The 12754-nt window shown below is 32.1% G+C and overlaps 1 protein-coding gene across 2 annotated transcripts in view; it reads right to left on the bottom strand.

Moving 5' to 3' along the window:
* The window catches only part of LOC107437036 (uncharacterized), a 325463-nt gene that overhangs the window by 60453 nt on the left and 252256 nt on the right, over window positions 1-12754 (bottom strand). For both annotated transcript variants that reach the window (XM_071181567.1, XM_071181568.1), the window contains 3 exons: window positions 11390-11447; window positions 10071-10101; window positions 9200-9274 (listed from right to left, as the gene is read on the bottom strand). In XM_071181567.1, the coding sequence (XP_071037668.1) occupies window positions 9200-9274; window positions 10071-10101; window positions 11390-11447 (164 nt within the window). The remainder of the gene's footprint in view (window positions 1-9199; window positions 9275-10070; window positions 10102-11389; window positions 11448-12754) is intronic.

Genomic DNA, 12754 nt, shown 5'->3' with positions numbered 1-12754 from the left:
CAAGTTATTTTCATTCATTTTCGAGTTTTATGCATTTATTTAATACATTTTAAATAAAAAATGTTGGATTTTGTTATTACGTTTTTCAATTTTCTTTTTGAACTCACTAATAATACATTTTTGTCTTAATACATTTTTTACTAAATACATTTTTACCTAGTACATTTTTTACTAAAATTATGTTTATGCCCGACCTTGTCAAACAACGCCCAGTCAAATCTCTAAGAACTTCAGAACTATTTGTGCTATTGAAAACTATTATAATTACTATTTTAACTCTTGAAAACTCGAAGGTATTAATTTAGCCGCTGATACTAAAATTCGTTTACAAATTTTAATTATTCCGTTAGGCAGAAATGTTCGGAAAATGATTTTCTCGCATGACTTTAGCATTAGCCATTGCTATAAATAAAACTGTAGACTGTTCTGTTTCAACTTATACTGCACATTCAATTATTTTTTACTAGCTCAAAGATCACAAAGCTATCTGAAATCCCGTGTTTGCTTTGTTTATGTTTGTGCTCTTAAAACGCGTTTCTATAGAGTAAAACAATTTTAAATCAATGGTAATTTAGATAAATAAAAATAATAAACTAAAAATTAAAATCAATAGATAAAATTTCTTTTACGAGCAAATCCATAAAAAGTTTGAAATTAAAATTATATTTGATTTTAAAATTATATTATACGATTATATTATAAAATTATATCATATTCTTCCGAATTTAAAAATAAATTAATGTCCATAACTTTCAAAATTAAAAATAATTAAATAAATAACAACAATTTTGCAAGAACATAAAAGAACATAAGAATATTATTCAATAAAATTTTAGGTTACTTTGAATTTTCAATTTCCTAGAAATGTAATTTTAAATCGTTACTTTTTTTGTTTAGTACTTGTACTTTTTACTCGGTACTTTTTAAAATAAGAACTTTTTACTTTTTACTCGTTACTTTTTAAAAGTAACGTTGCCATACATGCTTTATACCCAGTACGGTCAACATATGAAAAACAACTATATAAGAAAATGTGGTAATACATAACCATCCCATTAATGTGACGTCAACGTGAAATAACCAATCATAGAAGGCAAGTGGCAGCACATTGCAGTGGAGCGTATGTAAAGGGTGTTCGATGGTATCGGAAAGCGTTAGCTCAGTGCAGAAAAGGGGCCTAAAGGGCTGAATCATTGGCCTTCAAGCCAAGAGTTAAAGTATTTCCGAAACGGGCAGCTCTGAAAACTGTGGTAAAAGCATGGCAAAATGGTACAATATAAAATCAGTGACGTGTTGAAAATAAGGTGCCTCACAGGCCAGAGGAGAATGACAGTTACGGAGATGTTTTCTGACCAACATACGTGCAACCGTTGAACAGATGACCAAACAGACGGATCAAGGAACTACCAATGGTGTCTTCTCAAAGACGGCGAACATTTGTTGCGTATGAGACCAGAAGATACTCGGTAAATGCACCTATAATGCTCATCGGCAACGACTGAACGTCCACTGAGTGGCCACTTTCCGCTGATGAATTACGTTTTATGATCCACCATACAGATTGACGTGAAAGCAAACATCCAGCAACAATTATCGGAAGGGTCAAAGCTGGAAGCATTATGGTCTGAAGAATGTTTTCGTGGCATTCTCTGAGTGCACTCATCATTGTGGAAGGATCAACAAAAGATCTTGTCTGCCCTTACATGGGAATAGCTTTTCTTCAGGATGATAGCAGAACAATGCAACTCGTCATACAGCTCGTAGTGTAGTACGTGCGTAGCTCGTTCCAAACTACTCTGGGGTACAACTAAACTGGGTTCCAAACTACTAATCTAGAATATGTAGGAGCACCTCGCCATGGATCCTCAACAGCAGTTGGCCACGGCATGGTTCAACATCCCGGTGAACACCTACAAGAACCCTCTTCTCGCGGCTGTTTACTCATCGAAAGTTTTCTGGCTTCTTACAGGTGGTCACATTAATATGACTGGACTGTGTATTTGTTAACACTCAGTGAATATTTCTTTCGTTTACCTACCACTTTCGCTTTAAAAATGCAGTGGATCTGGAATATGGCTCCAAATATTTATATTATTAATAAATTTTGATGGTTACAATAAGAAGTCGGATAAGTTTGCAAAAGGGAGTAATTTTTAGCAAAATAAATATTGCTAAGGAAATTAAATTTTTTGGAGACTTCTTTTTAATGTATTGCTAACAGAAATATTTCCTTTAATAATTTGAAGTTATAGATAATCAGAGGTAGATGCAATGTTTCAAATGAGGTTTAAATTTACCAAAATCTTCGTTATTATGCATTAGGAAATAAGTTAATTCCGTTTTCTTTTTACGCTTCAGATTTTTGATCAACAATATTATTTTACGACACAAATTTCATGATATGATAGCAGTGCTTAGCGTCGACTCGACATCTGTCATGACTGACTGGTGGCGAATATTGATTTTATCCTATATTTTAGATACTGTTGAAATTTAAAAATATATATATTCTGATTTTAATGCTATTACTCTGCTTTTGTACAGTCACAGAAAACAATCTTTCGGTAGGTACTTTATTTACGTCACGCTAGAGCTGCGCTATGGGCTATAGGCGACCGTTTGGGAAACATCCCTGAGAATGATCCCAGGACCTGCCATCGCCATTTTGATCCTCTGCAGAGGGGATGGCTCCCCCACTTTAGTAGTCCGAAGACCTGTGCACGAAGTCGAGCCCTTAACGCTCAAACAGTTTAACAAGGGCCGATACCACGCCTCCTCGGTCCCTACGCAGGCTGGTGAAAGTGGTCATCCACCCGCTTACTGACAGCAGCTTGACTTCGGTGTTCTACTGGGAACCGTGTCTTTACGATCAGTCCACTGGGGACAACAATCTTTCGGAAAAAGCGTACAGCAGATATGATTTTGTACCTTTCAAAATGAGACTTATTTCACACAATAAAACACAACCCGGATGCATCCCGAGATTTCGATAACATTCCCAATGAGAAAATATACCAAATTGTTTTATTTAACTCTCGTTCTGCGTTCCTGATAGAATCCAGAGACTGAATTCTTTCATAACAGATCTATTCTCCCCACACAGTGAGATGAAAGTGGGGGTGGGGACGTCAAAAAGGTGATTTATTTGACAGAGAGATTGGGTCTCTTTTTCACACAATTCAATGACAAAGGCAGCCAAAATGAAAAGATCCCCTACGACACTTCATTTCGATTAAATGTGAGGAAGGGCATTCCGAATAATAAGTGCAGATTTATTGTTCAGAACAAGCTCAGGAATGATCTGCGTTATTTATATCGCTCACTTTATTTAATCAGGTACTTCAGAAAAGTTTTAGAGGGAATAAATGTTTTTTTTTATCTAATTTATCTTTTAATATTGCTGGTTTTCTCATAATTTTTATGTACGTTATGTTATAACTGCCGTTGAACTGCCAATTTAGAGTTTACGACTAATCATGTTCAACCCTGTAGCCTTGTCATTTTGAACCCAATCCAGAAGACAAGAGAACCCCTGGATCAATTATTAGGAGAAATCTACCTTCATGGAGGACTTTTTTGATGGAACTAACCCGCATTTGCGTTACATAGAGATGAAAACCGCTTAAACCTCCCACAGTTAGCCTGACGGCAAGTCTACCCCGTGATCCGTCTAGCACTGAGGATATTTTATGCCAGCACAGTGGTTGGTGAGAGTCGGGTGTGAAATTTGAATCGACCAGCCATGGCTGGGATTCGAACCCGGTTCACTTCATTGGAAGGGGAAAGCTCTCTCCTCTGAGCCACCGTGAATCATGTCTGAATATTAATGATGCCTCACTAAATTATAAAAATTAACATTATTACGAAAAAATAACGTTATCATGAAAAAATAACATTAATTTAGTTCTACGGGGCCATTAGTATGGAATTGAATCGTGGTTTTAAGTGCAAAAAGATCGCTTGTTGATTAAGAAAGAAAGGTAATGAGGAAACTTTTCGAATATGTCATTGATAATGGAGAAACAACTCACAAAGAATGGAGAAGTATCATATAAGAGATAAGGAGATTAAAGTGTCGCAATCAAAGAATCAGTCTTCGATTCGAAACTTTGAGGCACGTGAAAGTCCAAAATGAAGAAAATGTTTAGAGTATGCAGAAGAGAATAGGGAAAAAAATTAAAAACTAAGAACTGGAAATCTAAAGCCATGAAATTTAGAAATTGGAGGGCTGTCCTCGAGTTCTTAAAGTCTCTCTCTGAGTCGTTCTCTCATGACTCTCAAAGGAGCTAATGAGGTGATCCAGGCTCAAATTCCATAAATGACTGGTCGATTTGAATTCTGCTCGAGGTACGTACAGGGTAAAATATCTTCAGGGTAAAATATCAGTGGTAGAGGAATGAATTTGAATTCCTTGCCGTCGAGATAACCACGTGAGGTTTTCCTCTCGATGTAACGTAAATGTGGGTTAAGTTCCATAAAAAAAAATCTCGACATAGACTAACTTGTCACAATGCTCGATCTAAGTGTTCCCATGTCTCTTGGGTTGGGTTTAAATTTACAAAGCTACGAAGTTTTAACTGATAGTCATTAAACACAAAATGAATTGATTGTTCAACGCCAGCTATAAAATAAAACATAAAAAAAACAGCAAACGTTGTTAGGTGAAGGTCTCTGCCAGTGAAAAATTCAAGTCTCTTCTCCATAAGTACGAGCGGTAGATTAAAAACTTTGCAATTCAGACACACAGTGGCATATTTCGATACATTTAAGTATGATGCTATTTTTTCCAAAAGAACTTCAACCGATTTTGTGTTTCCTACTATTTCATACATGATATGGTTATCTATTTGTTAAATTTCTTTTCCTAAATAAAAAAAACTCTTTAATTTCTACTCCTTTGATTTGATTTTCTCTTTCATGGAAAAATCATTCATTATATATACATATGAACGCGTCTTAAAATATATATCCCACTTCCCTCTATTCATGCTTTAATTTTATGTTTTGAAAACTGGCAACTTACTTAAGAAAACATTTCTAAATCATTTTTGCAAGTTATTAGTAAGTACATAATATCCATCCTGTCGTCTTATCCTTTTATATGTTCCTGTTTGTGTTTTGGTTTGTATTTTTCTTGAATAATTTCTGATTTTTATTAGGTAAAATTTTATTCAGTTGTTTTTCCATGACTTGGCATATTTACTAGTTTATTTATGGAAACATTATTGAATCCTAAACAGAAAACTTCTCATTAATTTTTTACTCTGTCGTGAAAAAGAACAGTTCTTTGGTTAACTTCAGCGATTTCCTTGATAAAATTTTTGTAAGAGAGACATCAGTCAAATTCAGAACTCCCCGTGTATATTTGTTATGTAAAAAAATAAAATAAAAAAAATTCATGAATTGTTCTATAATTTGTTCAGTTCTTGTTGGAGCAAAAAATATTCAAATACATGAAAATATTCAAAGTAAAAAGAACAAAACATATATATAAAAAGCTTACATTTAAAACACACGAAAAGTAAATTATCTCCTTAATTTTTAATCCGTAAGGAAAAGAAAAGAAAGAAAGAAAAGAAAAGAAAGCGTTCAACATTTCAGGTTTTTAACATCATTTTAGATTTTCTTAACATTCAGAGTACGTCATTGTGTTTCGCTTGTAATAAATATTACAATAGCAGATAAAGTTTCTTCCATTTTAGGTTTCATGTTTGTACTCCATTATATGCTATAATCACGTCTCAAGGGAAAGAATGCTTTTTTTATGACTCTCTGAAGACACTCGCATATAATGCCAAATTTTTTTGTGAGATACGGTAATGTTGTTTTTCAGAAAAGCTCTTCTGTGAAAGAATAGCACACAAGCAACGCGTTGAGTAGACATTATTTCCTCTCTTATTTCTGGTGAATAAAATATATTTACACTTTTCTGAAGAGTTAGAATCTAAGGTATTTTGGGGAAACAATTATTAAGTCTCTGGAAAATAATAGCTGTAAGTAAGGCCCTTATATTAATGGCATTCGTTTTTTTTTCCTTTTTACATCGATGCCTTTCATTTTGCTTTATCACGACGTTCTTTGTAGATTTTCAGTTCATTTTTTTAAGGTTTTGGTATATTAAAATTTTTTTTTTTAAATTTTATTAGAAATTTTTAGAATCACTAGCTCATTCCTACAACCATTACATATTTTGATTTGGTTTTAATTTTTAATAATTTTATTTAAGGTTTTATATTTTCCAGGAAAAGGATGACCCTTTATCCACCGGTGAGCTTCGGGGTTTGCAGCTCTGCTTAAATTAAACTAATGATCTTGGTATACTTGCCTACCACAACAGTTGACTATTTTAGATGTTGTTATTTGTTCTGAAATTTCTTTTATTCTGGTTCGACCCCTAAAAACATTTTTCTCTTTTGATGATAGCAGTTCTCAATAAGTGAGACACATCCTTTGTTTGTAAGTAGTATTTTTAAAATTATCCTCACAAAAACTCTTTTTATGATGATATTCTTAGTGGCAGAGGCTTCAGTATTGATCTGCAACAATATGAAAGAACTCTAAAATTTTTCTGCATAGGATGTGTTTGTGCTAAAAGGTTTATATCCAAATGTTTTTGCAGTGTTAGATGGCAATGATGTCTAATATTACAATGCATGGTGTACTCTTAAAGTACTTGAAATTAATTAATAGAAACGATATTTGTTTGAAATTTATTTATCTAAAAATGTTGTAACAGTGAAAAGAAAATGAAAAGCATTTAAATTGCAATTATTTTGATATTATTGAAATAAATTATCATGAAAAGCAAAATTTTCAGACATTGGATAATTAAAAGTTCAATGAAATACAAAAAGAAATTTTAAGTTTTAGAAAAATAAAAATAGTTTCAATTTTCAAGAAACTAAAAAATGTTAGAAAACTCTTTGAGATGAAATCCTACAGCGTTCGTTTCATGAATCGTTCGTTTAGTTTAAATTTTATGTGTAAAAAGAAAAAATACAGATTTTTTGAAAAGCAATATTTTTTTACGATTTTTCCAATATATCATCTGCTTGAGAGGTGCCTTGGAGCCTAACTTATTAAAATCAATTCCATAATTTTTTTCTCAATTTCATTCTGTCAACTCTTTTGCATTTTGCGGAAGAATTCATTTTTATATTTAATGTGGTAACGAAATGTTAACATTCATAGTTGATTTTTGATTAATTACATTAAATTTAAACTGATTTTAACTGCCACTACAATTTACATAAATTAATCCTTGCTTACGGTGTTTCATGCTGTGCGATCACACGTAGTTCACATGTTGTACCAGTCCTAAGCAAAAGGTTAAGCATAGTTGTAGTAAGGAGTTATATTGTGCTGTAAGTATTGGTACAATGTGAATTGAACAATACAAGTAAAATTAGCACTGCTTTGAAGTTATCAGGAGTGCATTACTAGAATAAACAACATTTTTCATTATTTTTTTTGTTTAATTGTAGTAAAACGTGGTACTTTCAAATGTATGGGATTTCGGCCTTAAAAGCCTCTCTTAAATAATCATTTGAAAATGTTCTTATTTTAAGCTTTTGATTTTTGTGGGACTTCCTGTACCTCGGAAAACAGGATAAAAACTAATATTAAAACATTTTACAGCTAATTTTTTTTTGAAAAATGAAGTAAAAGTATTTATTAATTTATTATCTGCACTTACTTTTCCCAGATTAGAAACGATCTTGTATATATGTTATAAATAAGGTATGAGTTTTGATGACAATTGAAAAAGATGTTGTTGCTTTTTTAGCATTTTTTACTTTAGTAAGACATTTTTTTAACATTTTTATAACAAATTTTGAAACATTATTTTTATTTCAGAACATTTTGAGTAAATTTTTTAAGTTTAGAGCATTTTTTGAGATCTTTAGAAGCATTATATTGTTCATTTTTACACCCATCACACATTTTAACTGGGTTAAAGGATACTATTAAATGCATTGTAGTTTACCTACTTTCCTTCTGATAAGCCGAATCAAATTCCTAGAAAATTGTGTCCGTTTTTCGAAAGACTCGTGACAGGTCATGACTGGCGAATTCCCACTCGCAAAAACTACATTGACGATTATTATATGAAAACGAAATAAATTTTTAGAAGAACGGGAGAATATTTTTATTTTATAAGCATATTTTTCTATTTTTAAGAGCATTTTTTCTATTCTAGGTGAAAAATAAAATTAGGGAAGATTCTTAGGTCATAAAATGTCCGTTTCTAATTCTAACTGTTCATGAGTCTTGGTAATCAGCACTCCACCCGAAAATAAGGTTGATAAGAGCTGCTTTTATTACTTCCCCGGGTTACAGTGTTTTTATGAATATTCAGACTGTCTGTAACCTATTTTGTTGCATAAACTATCTACAAGGGTTGGACAAAAATACGGAAATAATTCTGTACTAACAGCTCTATATAAACAGTCCTTATTTTAGCAGCAAACATTTTGGAGGATTTTTACTAATGGCAAAACTGTTGACACAATTTTAAAGACCATGCATGAAGCTTTTAAAAATGGTGACCTTTTTATCCACGCAAAATACGGATTGAGGAAGTTTATAACTTCTTTCTAGCTTTTTCACGCCAGCAATTTTGAAATCATTTCTATAGGATTGATAAATTTTTAATAAAGTGTCTTTTTAATTGTAGGGGTATTGAAAAAAAAAAGACTTTTAACTATCTAGCTCATTTTGATCAATACAAATTTTGCGTCTGCAAAAAAAGACCCCATTTCTACAAGCCCTGTTATATCTTCTAGAATATTTGATGCAAAAAAAATTGCTTAGATAGAGTTAGCATCGAAGTGCTATCACTTTTTTCTTCAACCAATATATATGACTGATATAGAAAACTTTTTTTTAAATTTTTAGTACAAAAAAAATTTTTTTGTAAAAAAAATCTATTTAATACAACTTTCTTAAAAAAAGATATAAAAGATAAAAAGACTTCTTCTTTTTAGATATAAATGAGGCGAGGCTCCAAAAAGGTCTGAAAATGTAGACTCAATGGTCTAAAAATGAGTATATGTCCCACTCGCCCCTACAATTCGCATACTTAAAGTCATTTTAGTAAAGATTGCATTTTTCTTTTCTGACAGATTGCTTGAATTAAGTCACAATGTTTGAGGCGTAAAGCTGTAAATGTTGAGAGGGGGGAGGGGAGAGAGATTACCTTGTCTTGGATTGAGAAAGTTGATGGGTGCCAGTCTTTGTTCTTCCAAAAGATCTTCTGCCCTCAGAGTAACGCCTTATGAAGATAAAAAGACATTTGAAATGAATATTTAAAGTCTGTTAGAATATATCCTCTTCAAACACACATTATCTTATTAAAAACTTCAAAAATAATAAAAGCGTGTGACTAACTTATAGAAGAACAAAAAACTCTCAAGAAACTATATAAAGTTAGTTTTATAAAATCAATTTAAAAATTTCAATATTTTCGGCTAAAATCACTCCCTTAAAGTATGCAAAATTTGTAAGCAAATTTTCAAAATTTAAAAGGATTTCCAGCTTGTCCAGTTATATCCAAATATCTGAAAATTTAAATACAGAATTCCCACGATTGTTAAAATTTTTAAGTTGTGGTCGGAGAGACCTTTTAAAACGAGTTCATTTTCTTCGAACTAGCAAAAAAAAAAAAAAACATTTAATTTAATTTAGAGTTTGAAACTGTTTAATTTTCAGATTACAATCGGAGAATCCTTTAATGTTCGATTTTCTACAAGCAAGCAAAGAAAACTTTAATTTAGTCTCAAATTATTTAAATTTTAGACTACAATCTAGAGTACAAATAACTTAATACAGAGTTTTAGAGCAAAGTACTTAAAGTGACGAAATGTTCTCTTAACACTGTTCTCTAGTGATGTTCTCTTAACACTGTTTTTATAGGATGCTGCTACCTCTGCGAGTAGTGAAGAAAATGAAACAGCAGCATTTTAAGTCTTTAACCGGAAGTTTATTTCTAGTAATGGTATATTAAAGTATTTTGAAAAAAATTATAAAGCGGCGGATCATTTCTGTAAATAAAGGGAATTATATCTTACCTTGCCGATAAGATCTTGATATTTCCAAATTCTAAAAGGGAGAAATAAATAAAGGTTTTAGTGCTGGTATCACAATAAATCTATACATATATTCGTGCAAATAAAAGGCTTGGACCGAGATTGATTGAAACTTGTTTTGCTTGGACCGTGTAAGAGATCATCCAAGCTCTTGAATGAGCATGTCTTAATATCACTTAACCAATCAGTTCATGATGTCAGCGGGAGGGGATATGATCATTTCATTTTCCGTTTCTTAAGATTTTAACCTAAATATCTTCTGTTTGTTTCAATAATTTTGATTGCGTTTAGCTTTAATCTGTAATTTGGCCTATAGGTTTGAATGAATTTATAATCTTAATTCATTTTTCCGGGGAATATTTTATTATTAAAATTAAATAAAATCATTAAAAGTAATTTTTTTTATTGAATGAAGTGAAGCGAGAGAGATATTCAAAAACTAATTTGTAAATAAGAAGGGATTATTTTATTTAATTCTGCCATGAAAGCATGATGCGCCCCCATTTTGCTGCGGCAACAGCCATTCTTTAGATCATTTTGTTCTCCTTTCACTCTTTTTATTTATAACTGAAGTAGCTGCAACCGTTACAATAATAGCAGCAACTGCAATTGTATTGCAACTCATTTTTGTTACATCAGTTATTAATCTAAAGATAATACTAATAACTTCAGGAGCATTTCATGAGTATTTGTAAACAAAAATCGAAACGTGGACAATGCGCATGTAACAAGTTCTTCGTCTGACCAATCAGCGACATTTAAGAATAGTGTGAATCCAACAAATCATCCAATTTCTTGGACAGAGAAATTCCTATATTTCTCGAGTTCAAAAATTTGGACATAAACAGTCCTTAAAAATAAATTTATTATATTGTTGTTTCTAGTGACACTTGCCAATACCAACAAACCTGTTTGGGGCAACGAAGTGAATTTAAGGCAGAGGGTGCGTTTCTTGTATTCCAGTGGCGCCATCTACGGACAAGAATACGACTTCAGCCCCACATACGCCACAGTCCACTTTCATGGCGGACTTATTCATCATACATCCACAGATCGTAATTTTGATCTGAACCAGAGAAAGATCCTTCTCCAATTCAGTACCCAGTAAGGTATGATTTGTTATTTGACATGGAAGACTTAATGACTCGACAGTTTTAACGTGCACCAGTCACCATTTACTACTAGGGGAGTCTTCGCCCCACGGGGATCAAAATCACGACTTCTTGGACAGGGTTCCAACACCCTACTAATAAGATTATCCAGACCCATTTATTATGTAGGTGGATTAAAGAAATATTTACTTTTGATTCCGGAGAACCTCTTCGTCGAAAATTCACTCTTCTTCGTTCTTCCTGGGATCTAGAAAAAAGGATTTAAATTGGATAATTCTTAATTATTTCATACTTACAACAAGAAATGAAGAATACTGCTGAAATCACACAGTTATGCCTAATCACGTGGTAGTGAAAGGCGTATTAATGTAAAAAGCTCTTAGGTTTAGTTTATTATCACGCTGCATCAATTTTTGGATAAAGTTTAATTGAATACCTGCAAGCAACGTCATGTATATATCACAAACCCGATTGGCTGCTGATTTATCCACACATGACTTCACTTGCAGATATCCAATTCATAATTAATCCTTTGCGATCTACGCAATTCGAAGAGATGTATATCGTGACATAGTATCTCTTTTTGAATTTGAACATTCTAAAGGATAGTGTTTAGTAACACTTTATTTTAAATTAACACCAATATAAACGCTCATATACAATTCAAAGAGAGTAGTCAAATCTAAACACCAAAAACTGAGAAATCGTAAAAAAACGCGAAACACTTGCGAATTATTTTCACTTTCAAATACACCTTGGCATACTATGAACATCCAGTAGATTGTTAACTGTCTCTTACGTCTATCATATCTTACTTTCAAATTATAGTGTTATCAAGTACCGAAAACACTAGCTTTAAGCCAAATTCTGAACATCCCTGGTATTCTAAGAACTTGGTGCAGTAAAACACATAAATTAAAAGCAGTCTTTCACAACGCCATTTTGTTAAGTTGTGTGAAATTTTCTTCTCTCAGACACCGCATCATTGAATCAGTACTAAAATTAAATTGAATTTAAAAAAAATAGAATTATTTTTTTTTATTCAAATAAAATTGATTCTGAGTAGTCGAGGAACAATCTTGATCATTATTAGTTAAAAAAACAAAGTCAGTTGGCAATACATTTGTAAATCATGAAATAAAATAATTTTAAAAATTTAAAATAAAACAGTTTTCTATAGTTTTGCACTATAAAGTAGACATCGAGAGTATATTGTATAATTTTTCACTTTTTCCAAAGATGCATATAACTCTTATAAACCACCAGTTCGAACGACTTTGCCTTAATCTCATTTGATGAAGCGTGTAAAATGATGACTCATAAAACAATACTTCAACCCCCCCCCCAGTACATTCAAAGATGGCAACACAACTTCCTTTCGTGGAAGAGAGCCAACTTCAAACATTCAATTTGAATGAACATTTGAAACAATTTTCCTCTTCTCTAATTGTTTCCGCATTTTTTTAAAGTTTAAAAAACTTTAGGTCAAATATTTCTTCCGAAATGTTCTGAATAAATGGATTTAGAGCTTTAAAAAAATAGCATTCATGTTTT

The sequence above is a fragment of the Parasteatoda tepidariorum genome, chromosome 6 (assembly GCF_043381705.1).
Source record: "Parasteatoda tepidariorum isolate YZ-2023 chromosome 6, CAS_Ptep_4.0, whole genome shotgun sequence".
Taxonomy (NCBI): Eukaryota; Metazoa; Arthropoda; class Arachnida; order Araneae; family Theridiidae; genus Parasteatoda; species Parasteatoda tepidariorum.
Note: the sequence above shows the minus strand (reverse complement) of the source record. Positions and strands in the feature narration are given on the sequence as shown.